At 40.5% G+C, this 14985-nt stretch overlaps 1 protein-coding gene across 4 annotated transcripts in view; it reads right to left on the reverse strand.

Annotated features, from left to right (window-relative positions):
* DNAJC6 (DnaJ heat shock protein family (Hsp40) member C6) overlaps window positions 1-14985 on the reverse strand; it is a 155185-nt gene that overhangs the window by 48007 nt on the left and 92193 nt on the right. For all 4 annotated transcript variants that reach the window (XM_023210166.1, XM_023210139.2, XM_023210157.1 and 1 more), the window contains 3 exons: window positions 3390-3540; window positions 2230-2279; window positions 1968-2116 (listed from right to left, as the gene is read on the reverse strand). In XM_023210166.1, the coding sequence (XP_023065934.1) occupies window positions 1968-2116; window positions 2230-2279; window positions 3390-3540 (350 nt within the window). The remainder of the gene's footprint in view (window positions 1-1967; window positions 2117-2229; window positions 2280-3389; window positions 3541-14985) is intronic.

The raw sequence follows: 14985 nt of genomic DNA on the forward strand, positions 1-14985 counted from the left end.
CTGACCTATATAAGCCTTTCTCCTGCTCTAAAGTCCAGCTGTCACTGTTGTCTCCCTTTACTAATCTCCCTTGGCAGGTATTGTAAATATTATTTGTACTTATCTTTAGACTGTCCTGGGTTCTCTCGCCAACTAGGCTTAGGTGTCTCGAGAACACAAACCAAGTATTTATTTTATATCTATAGTGTTTAACAATTCTTTGCACATTCATGCTTTTAAAAAACATTGATTATCTATGTCAGGCACTGTTCTAGGTATCAAAAAAAAAAATGCTCCCTCCTCTTCTAGGGCAAGTAAGAGCAGCCCAGGGTAGAGGTTTAATATGTAATCTCTGATTCCTTTGGTAAACCATTAAGTCCGGTCACAAAATTTTTAGTTACACTGATGGATGCCTTTCATTAAAAACATCTTTATAGAGAGTGCCTTTTATAGATATTATACAAAGTGACATATTTATATATATAAATGCTTCTATGATGATATTATATCTTTATTTACTTTCAGAGGGAAAATGCTCCAGATTATCACAGATCTTTCAAGGCCAAATAAAATTTCTATGAAATATTGCATAGGATGTTCCACAGTCCTTAAATTATGAAAATAATGGCACTGACTTAACCTCCAAACAAGAAAAATAATTCAAAAGATTTGCCTTACATCAAGAACAAAATATCTATCCACATTTTTGTTTGATGTTAATTCACTTGTTCTGAATTAGCTAATAGACGGAGTAAGAGTTGGAAGGTTATTTTATTACAGAAGATTTTAAAGAGATGCATTTAAAATCTTCATTATAGAATGGCAATTTAGATCAAACCACTTCAGAATGGCATTATCAGTGCTTTATCAAAGAGTGGTCCCCACAGCAACATCAGGAACAGCCCCCAGGAAGCTGTTAGAAATGCAGATTCTTATGCCTCCCTTGTCCTTCTGAATCAGAAGTCTGTGTTTAACAAGCCCTCCAAGTGATTCTGATGCACACCAAAATTTGAGACTGTTTTCAGAACATGCTGAAAAAGAGGTCCTTAAAACTCTCCCATATCTTATTGAATATTAGGGCAGGAAGGAGCCTTACAAAGCATGTATACCAATTTTCTTGTGTGTTTTACAGATCTGGAAACTGAGGCCCAGAGATTACCAATGGTAACAGGAATTTGGAACAAAGTGTGTGTTCCAGCATCAAAGCTGAGATCCTAGATACACAGCATTGTCACCCAGCTATTGTTTTTCACACTTGATATCAAGTTTCACTTTTAAAGGATCCATGCATAGAAAGTCCATTCTATTTATTAATAGACCCAAATGAAGTTGCAGAACCAATCATATGTAAAGGCTAAGTCAAAAATATTTAGAGATGTTCTTGAGAGGGGGGGAAAATGCCTTTTTTCAGTGAGTAAGTCAGAATTCAGTGGCCAGAAATATCAGGCTCAATATCAGATTCAATCTAAGCTAATTCTCAGTTCCTTAACCAGGCTGAAACTAGGAATGTTTACCTGCCTAGTTCAAAAAACTTCTTAAAATATATTCATAGAAAGATGTTCCCATTAATACTTGTTGGTACTCTTCTATCCACACTGCCTCATCTTGATACCAAGTAGCAATAAAGAAGAGTCAAAGGCATAAGTAGTGTAACAGCATGAAGGCAGCCAACTGCACTAGCGGCAGTTCAATCTCCAACTTAAGCCTCATGAACAACGTGCCATGGAACAACCAGGCACCAATAGACTTGAGACCCCAGCTTCAATGGTATTTCATTGACAGATACACTTTTCTGTAAGTATCCTCACCCAAGGAAAATTTTTAGGCTATCTCATAGCAGTCTAATAAATATTTTGTGGACAGAAGTGTCCAGAGTGTATGGTTTTTCAGCTTCAGATGCCTAAGGGCATATGTTTTAAGGGTATCTCTGAGGACGAAAAACACTATCACGTCTTCAACAGTATGATCTCAGGGCTAAAAATCCTTACCCGGCTGTGAAACTTGGCAGTTCGATAAGACTTAGGTGACAGATTGTATACTGTGTAGTGGTCAAGATGTCTGGAATCCAAAAAGCTTCGAATGTCATCAACCTGATTCCTGAATCCTATGTCAACATTGTCCAGAGGAAAGGACATCACTAGGAGAGAGATCACACAGAAAGAAAACAGGTTACATGTTTAGGTCTGCTGTAATGATGGGCAGCAACTGGAAGCTGAGCCAAAGCACTGTTAATAAACATGAGAAACTTACCAATAATTCTGGAGGTAACATAAGTGAAGTCTAAATCTCCCTTTGTGTAGCTAAAAGCAAGACAAAAATGGGCACTCATTAAAATGATCCAAATATGCCAAGATTTCTCTCTCTCAATCACTTGCGCATATGAACTGGGACATTGCTGTCTAGGGGGCATGTTTTGACTCCCCTCCAGCCCTTCTCTCCAACAAGGAAGAATCACTGAGAAAAGACAGCCTATGACCTCAGGGGTATAAATAAGCCACTCCAACTGGTGCATTCTAATGCCCTTGTAGATGCCACTTCATGATCTGAATCAATCTCAGAATAGAAAACTCTGCTTATTTATCAACACCAATTGTCCTAGCCTCTTTGCCTACATGGAAATGTCTTCCATAATTGTAAGTGGCTAAGGGGTAGGGGAAGAAGTGGTTGAGAAAAAATAAATGACACCATTTTTCTGCCTACCAGACCCTGGTTGAGAATTAGAGGTAAGAGTAGTTTTATCTTTTAACAAAGATTAAAACTGTGATTAATACATTAGACTTGACATTTGAATTTCTGAGTTAGAACTGCATATTATAACTCGAAGTGACCCTAGAATTTTCTAATACTTAATAATAAAAAATAACTCCTATGACCTGCTTATAAGAATTTTCATACACTGGAAGCATAGAAAACTTCTCTCACTGAACAAATGTTAAAGGGCTAGTAGGATACAAAAACAAAGTTCTGATTTGATTACAATCCATAGGTAACACTTATTCAGATTGTATGTATATTTTAATCTCATTTAATCCCTAAACAACCCAAAGACACAAATCCTGTCAGGGTATTTTTAAAAAGCTCAAAAAAAGCTCAGAGAGGTTAATTAATTTGCCTGAGGGCTCTTAGTTAACAAGGGCAGATATTGCGTTAGAACCCAAGATGTTTGATTCTAAAGACAGGGAGGGCAACTGTTATGCTCTAATGTGGCAATGAACTGAGTCCTCCCAGCCTGTGATTATAGCTTCTAAAGGACTTAATTTTATGTCTTCAATGACATTTCTCAGTTGATCAGATCCCATAAAATTACATCCCAAAATTGACACTCTTTGAGCCAGACAAGCAGACAGCAGGTAACCAGATCCTTTGAGAGCATGGGGATCCACTAAATTAACCGGGAAGAATGTGCGTACCTGGTCACAGATTGTATCACTCTAGAAGATGTGTCTTTGAGGGTGTCTTTCAAGTTGTCCTTTAGGTTACTAAAGAGCCTCCCTGCACCTCCTTTTACCATGTCAAAGAGACCTCCCCCATAGCTGGGCTCCATGTCTGGAGATGAGGCACCTGCCAAACACAAAACAAAACAAAACAAAACAAAAAATGGTGATGGCAGAGAATCCATGGAAACCCAATCCCTCTTCATTCTTAAAACATACACAGACTGTCTTTAAGAGTCTGGGACAGATATTCCTGGAAATTGTGTCCCGCTCTCAGAACTTATAGACTCTGAGTTATAGCACTGCTACTGGTTCTCAGGGGAGACCTAGGTCAGTCCTTCACTGAGTCCCAGGAACAGAAACCTCCATTATTGCTGCCACTGGCCATGTGTGACAATTGAGCACCTGAAATATGGCTAGTCTCAACTGAAATGTGCAGTAAATATAAAACACACAACATATTTCAAAGACTTGGTGCAAAAAAAAAAAAGATTATAAAGTATCTCAATATTTCTATACTGATTACATGTTGAAATAATAATTTTAGATATATTGAATTAAATAAATTATACCTTTAAAATCAATTTCACCTGCTCCTTTTTACCTGTTTAGTGTGGATACTGGAAATTTTTAAACTACATATGTGGCCTTTATTGTACAACATTTGGACAGTGCTGCTCCAGAGAGACTGCTGAGGAAAGCAGTAGTCAACTTCAGTGAGTTGAGGGCACTCCTCTGCCCTTTGATGAAGCTGACGATATTAGAAACCCCATTCCATGACTGTCCCTTAAAGCACTGGTTCACTTCTATCATGAAAAACACCTTCTGAAGGGGCTTTAGTACAGCTTTTAGGCCTTAGGATGCATGGTGGCCATTAGTGCTATCTGTCAAATATTTCAGGTTCTCTTCCCTTATAGCTTCTTAAAATTGTGCTTTTTGGCCCCTTGTGCTTAGCTCCAGTCCAGGGTTTCTCAATCTCAGCACTAATGACATTTTAGGCCAAATACTTCTTTGTTGTGTGTGTGTTGAGGGGGCTGTCCCTGTGCACTAGAGGGTGTTGAGTAGCATTCTTGGCCTCTATTCATTAGATGCCAGTAGCACCTGCCCCAACCCCCACTCCACCTCTGAGTTGTGACAATAAAAAATGTCTCCAGAGACTGGCAAATATCCCCTAGTGGGGGCAAAATTATCCCTGGTTGAAAACCACTGCTCCAGCCTATGATGTGTGAGGGGAAGTGCTGTGTATCACAGTGTATGTTGTGCATCACTTCCAGGGTACATTTAACTGTTAATGTGATATTCTCCGTAGTTTCTCTCTCTCTCTATTTCTCTCTCCTCTCTCTCTCTCTCTCTGTATCTCTGTATCTCTCTCCCTTTGCCATAGCAACCGGCAAGGTTGGAGACTGTGGCTGCTGGACTTCTGGGTCCCAGAGACAGGAGCTACGTGGCAGATGACCTTTGATGACCCAGGTGACCTTTGATGAATATTTGGCATGAGTAAGCAATATGGTTTGGTTCTGTGTCCCCACTCAAATCTCATCTCAAGTTGTAATCTCCAAGTGTCAGGGGAGGGACCCGGTGGGAAGTGATTGGATCATGGAGGCGGATTTTCCCCATGCTATTCTCGTGACAGTGAGAGATCTGATGGTTTTTAAATGTGGCACTTCCCCCTTTGCTCACTTTCTCTCTCCTACCATCATGTAAGATGTGACTTGCTTCCTCTTTACCCTCTGTCATGGTTGTAAGTTTCCTGAGGCCTCTCCAGTCATGCGGAATTTTGAGTCAATTAAACTTCTTTTCTTTATAAATTACTGAGTCTCAGGTAGTTCTTTAAAGCAACGTGAAAACAGATGAATACAGTAAGAAACACCTGTTTGTTAATAGAGGCCACCGATCTTTTGGGAATGTTCATAACCAAAGCACAACCTAATCTATGCAGGCTGATACAGGAAGGAAGCAGGAATCTGTGTCGAGGAGGTGGCTAATGTGAACAGTGGCCAGGTAGGGCTTTAAGGCCTAGCAGTCAAGAGTCATTCTCACCTGGGTTCCTGCCCAGCTTTGCTACGCCTAGCTGTGTGACCCTGGAAGTCAGTCTTTATAAGTCTCTTTCTTTCCATCTGTAAAATAGGGATAAAAATTGTGCCTACTCCATAGGGAAAGATTAAATAAGTGCATATAAAGCTGTTGGCATGGTACCTAATAAATCTAGGGGTCAAGAGAACGTAACTAAACTCTATTATGCCACATCCTGAAATTCCTGTATTGGTGGTATTTTTAATCTTTGTTCACTTTCCAACTATATGATGACAAAAGACAAGAATGGCATCTATTCTTTTTTTTAATTGTAATATATAAGATTTTCAAAATAAATATCAATAAAAATACTCATGTAATAGGCACTATAATTGCTAACATATATAAAACTTACTATCTGGTAGGTATTTTTCTAAGCATTTTATCTATATTCACTCATTTAATCCTCATAGCATCCCTATGAAACAGATAATATTATTATTCCTATGTTATAGATCAGAAAACTGAGGCACAGAGGTTAGGAAACTTGTCTAAGGGCATATAAGCTAGTGAATATTTACCAGCAGAGTTGAGATTGAGCCCCAGGCAACCCTTCCTATCACATCTCTCTTTCTTCTCCTAATATCAGCCTGAATTTTATATTTATCATTCCAATTAATTTCTTCAAACTTGTATTACATATGTTTGTATCCACAAAAAATATATTAATATTATTTTCCAAGATTTCAAGCTGTACATAAATGGTTTTCTATTTGAATAATTTTACAACTTTATTTTTTTCACTTACTTTTGTTTAAAATTCATCTATGCTGGTACCAAATGCAGCTTTAGTTCAATTAATGTGTGTATCAATTACCCCACTGATGGACACGTAGGCTATTTGTTAGAATAAGCAACACAGTGAAGAACACATCACTTTGATAACATATACAAGACTCTCTCTAGATTATACCTACAAGCAGAATTTGCCAGTAAATAAGGTATGTGCATATTCATATATCTAGATATTGACAAATCATTCTCCAAAGCAGTCACAGCAGTTTAAATTCCTACAACTAGTACATATGTGTTCCTTCACTCTATATTCTCCTTAACACTCAGTATTGTCAGACTTCTACATTTTTACCACTTTGTCAAGTATAAATAAGTATCTTACTTGGGTCCTATTTTGGTAATTTCCCTGATTACTAATGAGGTGAAGTATCTTTTATTGTGTTTACTAGCCAGGTGACTGTTCTTTCAATTGTATTTCAGGTACCTACTACACTCCTACATGCCATTTAAGTGTTCATACATATATATATAAATACATGTTGACTGTCATGTTCTTGCATCCTGATCTTAAGAGCTATTGATACCTAACAGATGTTTAAGTCACCATTAGACATCTATTAGAAAATGAGGCTCTGTTAGAAATTGCAAAGAACATTGAGTACTGGTAAACAAAAAAATGAATGGACGTATGAACAAACATTAATCATTTCTACCACTAACTGAGCTCTCCAGTGCAACAGGAACTGTGCTCAGACCTTTATGATAGTACAGTTTCATATAGCAGGAGAGTGGAAGTGGTTATTATCCCCAGTTTACAGATGAAGCAATAGAAACTCAAAGAAGGAAAGTAACTCACCAAAGAGTCCAGTTAACAAGTGGAAGGGTCAGCAATTCAAACCCAGATCTGTGCAATTCCAAAGCCTTGCTAATCTACCATTTCACACTATTCACTCAGCTCAGGATTCCAACAACTATAATCAAGATGAGCCTTACCTGCCTATACACAACTGCCTCTCTCCTATTCCCTGCTCTCCTCCACCTCCCACCCACACACCTTTCATCTGGCTGCTTTCAGCAGCAGATGTCCCCACAATAAGCACCCTCATAAATCACTGCAAGCCAGGCAAACCAAGTCAATCTCATTATGCAGGCAGCCGAGCCTCTGTCTCCCCTACTGCTTCACAGCCCTGAATAAAAGGCCAGGAACAGGTCTAATGGGCAGCTCCACAGACTAGGACTAGTGTTACAAATCTGAGAATGCTCTCTTGTGTCCTGTTTCATACGAAATAGAGCACATTATTTCCCTGTAAACACACCCCCCATGTAAAAATCTGTATCGTGTTTTTGTTTTAAATATAGTGAGGACAGAGCAGCATAAAATGTTTATAATTCTCCCATTTCCATCCCTGTAACATTTTCATGTGCTCAGTCTGAACACCCCTTTGATATGTAACTGTTTAAGAGATGACACCAAATAGATTGGATGTCTCTTCAGCTCTCAATTTTATGCTGGAACAGAACTACAAGGCATAATAAATATCCTTGATTATCTAAAAATCAGACTCTCACCATCCCTCAGGCTGCATGCCCTGCTCATTACAGCTTTGGAATGCTGCAGAAATCAGAACAACTTGCCAGAGTCCATCTGTAACCTTCATATATTCAAACTGTATGTTGAACTGGCCAGGACACACAAAAAAGAAGAGAGGCATTATTTGACGTTGCTCTACTGGTTCTTTTAGGTAGATATTCTGGCTTTCCCTGATGAGCCACATAAGTGCCAAAAGTGCAGATTCTGCAAATATTTTAGCCTAAGCTAGTTGAAAGAAAGGGCAGAGAGGTTTCAAAGTATGGCACAACGAAGAATAAAATGGTGCAATGAGAAAGAAATGCAAAAGAAAAACAATGACCACAGTAGATCAAGGGGTAACAAACTGGATCCCATGGGCCGGATCCAGTCCATGGCCTGTTTTTGTACAGTCTGTGAAATAACAATGGCTTTTACATTTTTAAATGATTGAAAAAAAAGTCAAAAGAGGAATGATGCTTCATAACGTGAAACTGATAAGAGGGTCAAATTTCAATGTCCAGAAGTGAAGTACTTGTGTTTACATCTTGCCTATGGCTGCTTTCATGCTACAATGCAGTTAAATAGTTGTGACACAGATCTTATGGCCCACAAAGTCCAAAGCATATACTCTCTGGCCCTTTAGAGAAGAAGTTTTCCAACCCTTGCCTCAGATGGTTAACACCACTTGCGTTCTTAGGAATGCAGAGCTTGCTACCTCCAACACCTTTCTAAATGCTTTGGCTAAAATGGCACCCAGTGGAAAGAACACTCTGTGCTCACTAAGGTTCCCTTACAGGGTGTAAGGGAGTGGAGGTTAGGACATTAGAGTTGAGAGAGCACGTGAGTGTCATCCAAAGAGAAAGGTCCAGGTCTGCCTCTAAGGCTCCAGGTAGATTCTTGCTTCATGATGTCTTGTGGTGTGAAAATCTAAGCCCACCAAAGACAAACATCAGAGAATTGCACTTTTACCTCTGAGTCACTTTACCGGTGTAAGAAACAAGTTTTCCTTGGGATTCCTAATGTTTGGGAAACTAGAAGCAGTATCCTATTCCTTCCAAATTGTAGGAACCTGACCAATTCTTGCTCTCAAGAGTGATACAAAATTTGTTTCCTGGGAGAGAATTTCTGTCTCCCACTAGATTGCTAGTTAGCTGTTATCATTTATTTGTATCGAGCTTCATTCCAAAAGAGATTTGAGATGATTCAATAGTTATTTAGAAATTATATAAAGAGGGTAAGCACAAATGCTAGGGTTAGTCTTAACTGCCTTAATGTAACTAAAAATATAAAAAAGTAAGCGTGGCTGCTTTTCATAGACATTTTATTGATTTCTTAGCCATGGACAAAACCCTGTGAGAAGTGGTATGGAAGGAGGAGTGTCCATAATGCATAGTGATCATCCCCTCATATGCTTATTCAGTATATGCCTGTGGCACCCTAGGCTGTGGATAATTCCATCTGGTCCCCCTAGGAAGAAATGTTCCCCCATAAATTACTGTTGTCAAAAGAAGGATGGTATGCAAGCACTTACCAAAAAGAGACGTTCATCAAGATATTGTTTACCATGGCAAGAGGCTATAAGTGATGTATTTTTTTCAATAGTAAGGGAATTGGTTAAATATCTCTAATAATGCCGTATGGTTAGCTACTAAAATCACTTTGTAGAAGAGTACAGATGGGCATGGCAAAGGCTAAATGAAAAATAAGCCGGCTACAACACATAATCCACAGTATAATCTTACTTCTGTAGAAGAAAACTATCTGAGTTTAGGGAAAGAATTCAGAGGATACAATAAACATAAAATAATAACAACTCAAACCTACTGAATGCCTACCACGTACTAGGCCACTGATCTAAATTCTTTATATGTAGTAACACATTTAATCTTCACAACTACCCTATGAAGTCAATACCATTACTATCTTCATCTTATACACAAGAAAATTGAAGCAAAGACACATCAGTGATTCACCCCAGGTCCTATAGTTAGTAAGCTAGGATTTGTACCCATACAGGCTATTCTAGAGTCCAGGCTTTTATCCACTACATTTTCAAAACAGTTATAGTAATTATATTTAATTACATCTGGGAGAATGATGAGTGATGTTTGTTTGTCTGATTATATTTTCTAAATTTTCTGCAAGACACATTCATTAGTTTTTTGTCGTTGTTGTTGAGACCAAGTCTCACTCTATCGCCCAGGCCAGCATGTAGTGGCACAATCTCAGCTCATTGCAACCTCTGCCTCCCAGGTTCAAGTGATTCTCCTGTGTCGGCCTCCTGAAAAGCTGGGATTACAGGTGCCTGCCACCATGCCCAGCTAATTTATGTATTTTTAGTAGAGATGGGGCTTCGCCATGTTGGCCAGGCTAGTCTCAAACTCCTGACCTCAAGTGACCCACCGGCCTCGGCCTCCCAATGTGCTGGGATTACAGGCATGAGCCACCATGCCCTGCCACATTCATTAGTTTTACAATTAAAAACATGTTATATAAAACAAAGAGCCAAGTGCTATGCTATTCAAGTTTTACATGTCCTTCCTCAACAGCTGTAGAGACCTCCCTCCTCTTGCATGATTCACCACAGTTTAGAGTCACACAAGTTTCTCAGTTGGCCTGGGAGAGAGAGGCAGGCAAAGGCTGCCAACAGCCTTCCAAGAGCCTGTGTGCCCCCCTCACTCCAAGCAGGCTAGGGGTTTGCTAGGAAGGAACATCTTTCTACACTTGACTCATTCTAAGACTTCAGACCCGGCTTCCTCACAGTGGTAACTGTCTCAGCTCCACCCTCAATACTCAAGATGATCTAATATGCTGAGGACAGGGAGGAGATGGGCAGCAACTTGGCACCAACTGCAGTTCTTGCTCTCAAGAACTCAACCAACGCTTGGCACCAACTGCAGTTCTTGGGACATCAGCCTTCTTCAGTGAGTCCTCTGGGACTCCACAAAGACGCTTCCACGGGACATTACTTTTCCTCTTTCCAGAACATTTTCATCATCCATTTCTAGTAAAGTGAGTTAGTATCCCATAGTGTTCAGGATCAGCCTTTTGGAGAGATGACTGATAAAGTGAACTTGGCATTAGAATGTCATATTCGTATTCCCATTCACCAGTGGGCATTTTTCTCAGTGGTTAAGAGTTACAATGTTAAAAATGTCTTGTCCTGGCTTCTATAAAATTGACAACTGTGGGACAGAAATCCCTGAAACTAAAGTGACTCTGTAGAGATGCCCCATTAGCCCCTGCTCTAGGGAAAGCCCATTCCTTCACAGTGCTTGGCAAAGGGCAAGGAAGGAACTAGTGTCATTATCACAAAGGGCTTCGTCATCCTTCTTTATAACAGATTTTTCAGCTCTTGGCTCCCAGCAGTTAGAGAAATGGATCATATGGGCATAACAAGCAGATATACCATGGAAAAAGTCACTGCCTTGGCTTCTAAGGCGGCTTACGTCTCATTGCCCATTCATCTCTCCAGGGAAGCTTTGAGGAAACGTAATGGACTCTGAGAAAAGAGGTCTCAGACTTGAGACTTGGTTTTTCTGCTTAAAAGCTGTGTGACCTTGAGCATGTCATTTTATTCCTGTAGGCTTCCTTCCCCCCACCAACTCCCCACCCTATAAACTGGAACTAATTAAGAACCAAAACTTTTCTACATGCCTCATGTCATCAACAGGATCAAATAAGACCATGCATGACATTGTGATTTTTATGTAATGAGATCTTCTAAAATGACCAGAAATTTTTATTTTTTTAAATTTATTTTATTTTATTTTATTTTATTTTATTTATTTTTGAGACAGAGTATCATTCTGTTGTCTAGGCTGCAGTGCAGTGATGCAGTCTCGGCTCGCTGCAGTGCAGTGATGCAGTCTCGGCTCACTGCAACCTCCACCTCCTGGGCTCAAGTGAGTCTCCCACCTCAGCCTCCCGAGTAGCTGGGATTACAGGTGCACGCCACCACACCCAGCTAATTTTTGTATATTTTTTGTAGAGACAGGGTTTCACCATGTTCCCCAGGCTGGTCTCGAACTCCTAACCTCAGGTGATTGGCTGGCCTTAGCCTCCCAAAGTGCTGGGATTACAGTCATGAGCCACCATGCCTGGCAGAGTCTTTATTTTAATTCTTAGAAATTCAGCACTCATGGTAAATGATTCCAAGGAATGCCTCCCACAAATGGCTGGGAATCCAACTAGAAATTAAAAATTCAGAGAAAAAAAGATAACATTTAGCAAAATAATAAATCAACACTCCCTATGCCAAACAAGAGGTTACACATTACACAAAGCAACCCGTGTTAAAATACAGGCTTTATGTCAGCTTTAGTTCAGCCAGAACTGATTTGAATCCCACTTCTGCTATTAGCTGGATGTATAATCTAGAGAAGTCTTGATTTCCTTATCTGTAGAATAGAAATATTAATAGAATGGCATATAGAAGATAAAGTCACAAAAAATGCTGCCTCTAGCAAAGTCACACAGGCTTGGCCAAAAAAAAAAGGCCATGTTATTCCATTTCAGGGTTAACAAAGCCAGACTGGAGATGTGCCTAGCAAGCCTCCCTAGGGTAAGACTCTCCTATTGGTGCATCCACGCTATGGTCCATGGAAACTCTTCACTTTTGATAGTAGAGAAGAACAAATGTTTAACAGAAAGGTGAACCTCTTTATCACTCTGAAGCTTCTGCTTCTCATCTTGACGTGACCTGGTGCCTGGTGGGAGGACTTATTATGAGTTATTTGCAGGACTAATATTCAGGTTCACTCAGATTCAGTGGTACTGGTTTTTGAAATATTGCAATACTTCTGTACTAGGTGGCACGTGGTACAAGCTACAGCTGTGGCCCTGGACACAGCTGCTCAACAGACCAAGAGGGCAGAAGAAGCAGGGGCATGTGTAGCATCCATGGAAGGCTCCAGAGGAGCTAAGCCCTGGCAGGCAGAGGCCACAGAGCAGGTGGTGCCAATGAGTCAGGCTTTCTGGATTCAGGCCACATAGGAAGCACAGGCATCCAAGAGGATCACAGCTCTTACAAGTCAATAGCACACCCAGCACTCTTTGTACTGCAATAAAGTGCCAGGGCCCTTGGGATAATTTTTTTTTTTCTTTTGAGACAGGGTATGGCTCTGTTACCCAGGCTGGAGTGCAGTGGCCCAATCTTGGCTCACTGCAACCTCCGCCTCCCAGGCTGGAGTGCAGTGGCCCAATCTTGGCTCACTGCAACCTCCGCCTCCCAGGCTGGAGTGCAGTGGCCCAGTCTTGGCTCACTGTAACCTCCACCTCCCAGGCTCAAGCGAGTCTCCCAACTCCACCTCCTTGGTAGCTGGGACTACAAGGGTGCACCCATGTCTGGCTAATTTTTGTATTTTCTGCAGCAACGGAGTTTCACTATGTTCTCAAACTCCTGAGCTCAAGTGATCTGCCTGCCTTGGCCTCCCAAAGTGCTGGGATTACATGTGTCACCCACTACACCCAACCAGAATAATCAATTTAATGGGGAAGTTGCTGGAAGGTTTGGCTGGCATTCCCCATGTCAAACCATGGCCCAGAAATGGAGATCATTCAGCTAGTAACAATAATACTGTTCAGAATGTCCAAAAATCAATTAAAAAATTGGAAATTAAACTGGTAATTTGTGCTATAAACAGTGATAATATACATGTGCATGTGTGTATTTATTTACAGAATAAAAGGTTATATTTTACATGGATATATATTGATTTCTTTTTTTTTTTTTTTTTTTTTGAGGCGGAGTCTTGCTCTGTCGCCGGGACTGGAGTGCAGTGGCCGGATCTCAGCTCACTGCAAGCTCCGCCTCCCGGGTTTACGCCATTCTCCTGCCTCAGCCTCCCGAGTAGCTGAGACTACAGGCACCCGCCACCTCGCCCAGCTAGTTTTTGTATTTTTAGTAGAGACGGGGTTTCACCGTGTTAGCCAGGATGGTCTCGATCTCCTGACCTCGTGATCCGCCCGTCTCGGCCTCCCAAAGTGCTGGGATTACAGGCTTGAGCCACTGCGCCCGGCCGGTATTGATTTCTATATTATGCTAGTGTGCCAGTTATTAAAGCTTTTGTCATCACTACAGACACCATGAAATCTGTATGTGCACTATTTCCACACTCACTTTTCAGGACCTTAATGGGAAAAGTACTAGACTATGATGGTTCAGCTCTTTCCCAAGCTATGGGAGAATCACAAACCCAGGGTCTCAAAGAATATAAACATAGGAGAATGAATTAAGTGATTTCCTAAGTCCTCTCCACTTCTAAAATTCTTTAACACTATCATCCTCATACAAAGGCCATCTACTAAACGTGTCCTCTAGGCTAGACACTCAACTAAGCAGTTTCCATAAACAACTAAATTGGACCCTTGCACTAAGCACAGTGGCAGGTGGGAGTCCCACTGAGGAAACTGAGGTTTTGGTGAAGTTTAGTAACAGTCACAACAGAATGAGATGAAGCTGGGTTTGGCTGGACCAAGAGCCTCTGCTCTTATTCACCTCCCCATCCTGCCTCTTTCAAGAGGTACTTTTTGTCTCTCATGCCTCCATTCTCCCACCTCATTCTGTCCCTCCATCCTAGGACTCAGAGCAGTCAGCTTGCATTATAATTACTTGTGAATGAGTCTACCTCCCCTCAACTCAATTACTTGCTATTGAGTCTTCAACAGCAAGAAGCATGTTTCATGCCTCTTCACAGCCCCCTAAGTACAATATATGGCACACAGTAAGCACTCAATAAAAGTATGTGAAACTGAGCTGCTATGGAATGCAATAATCAAAGAGAAGATGGCAGAGATGGCAAGGAAGACCAAACAGATCAACTTTGGCAGTGACCTAGTCTTTGCTTAACTGTAGGTAGCAAATATGACCAGACGCTTTCACTGTTTCACTGTCTCCTCAAGCTTTTCAGAATGTCTGATTGCAACACTGCACCCACTGAGAAAGCCTGTCTAAAAGATGGAGATTTCATGAAATACAACATGAGCTTTATTGTAAAGAAGGCTAATATTTGACGGGAAATGTTTATCTTCAAAGAGATAAGAGGAGCTAATTAAGAAACCAATACTAGCTCCTCTTTCCCAAAAGGATCAACAACATGAAAAAAGATTGATAAGAGTAGAAAAAATGAGAAATACAAAGTAATGACTATATTAAAACCAAAATGGACTCTGCGTATAATAAAGATAGGGCAC

This window comes from Piliocolobus tephrosceles, chromosome 1, assembly GCF_002776525.5.
Source record: "Piliocolobus tephrosceles isolate RC106 chromosome 1, ASM277652v3, whole genome shotgun sequence".
Classification (NCBI taxonomy): Eukaryota; Metazoa; Chordata; class Mammalia; order Primates; family Cercopithecidae; genus Piliocolobus; species Piliocolobus tephrosceles.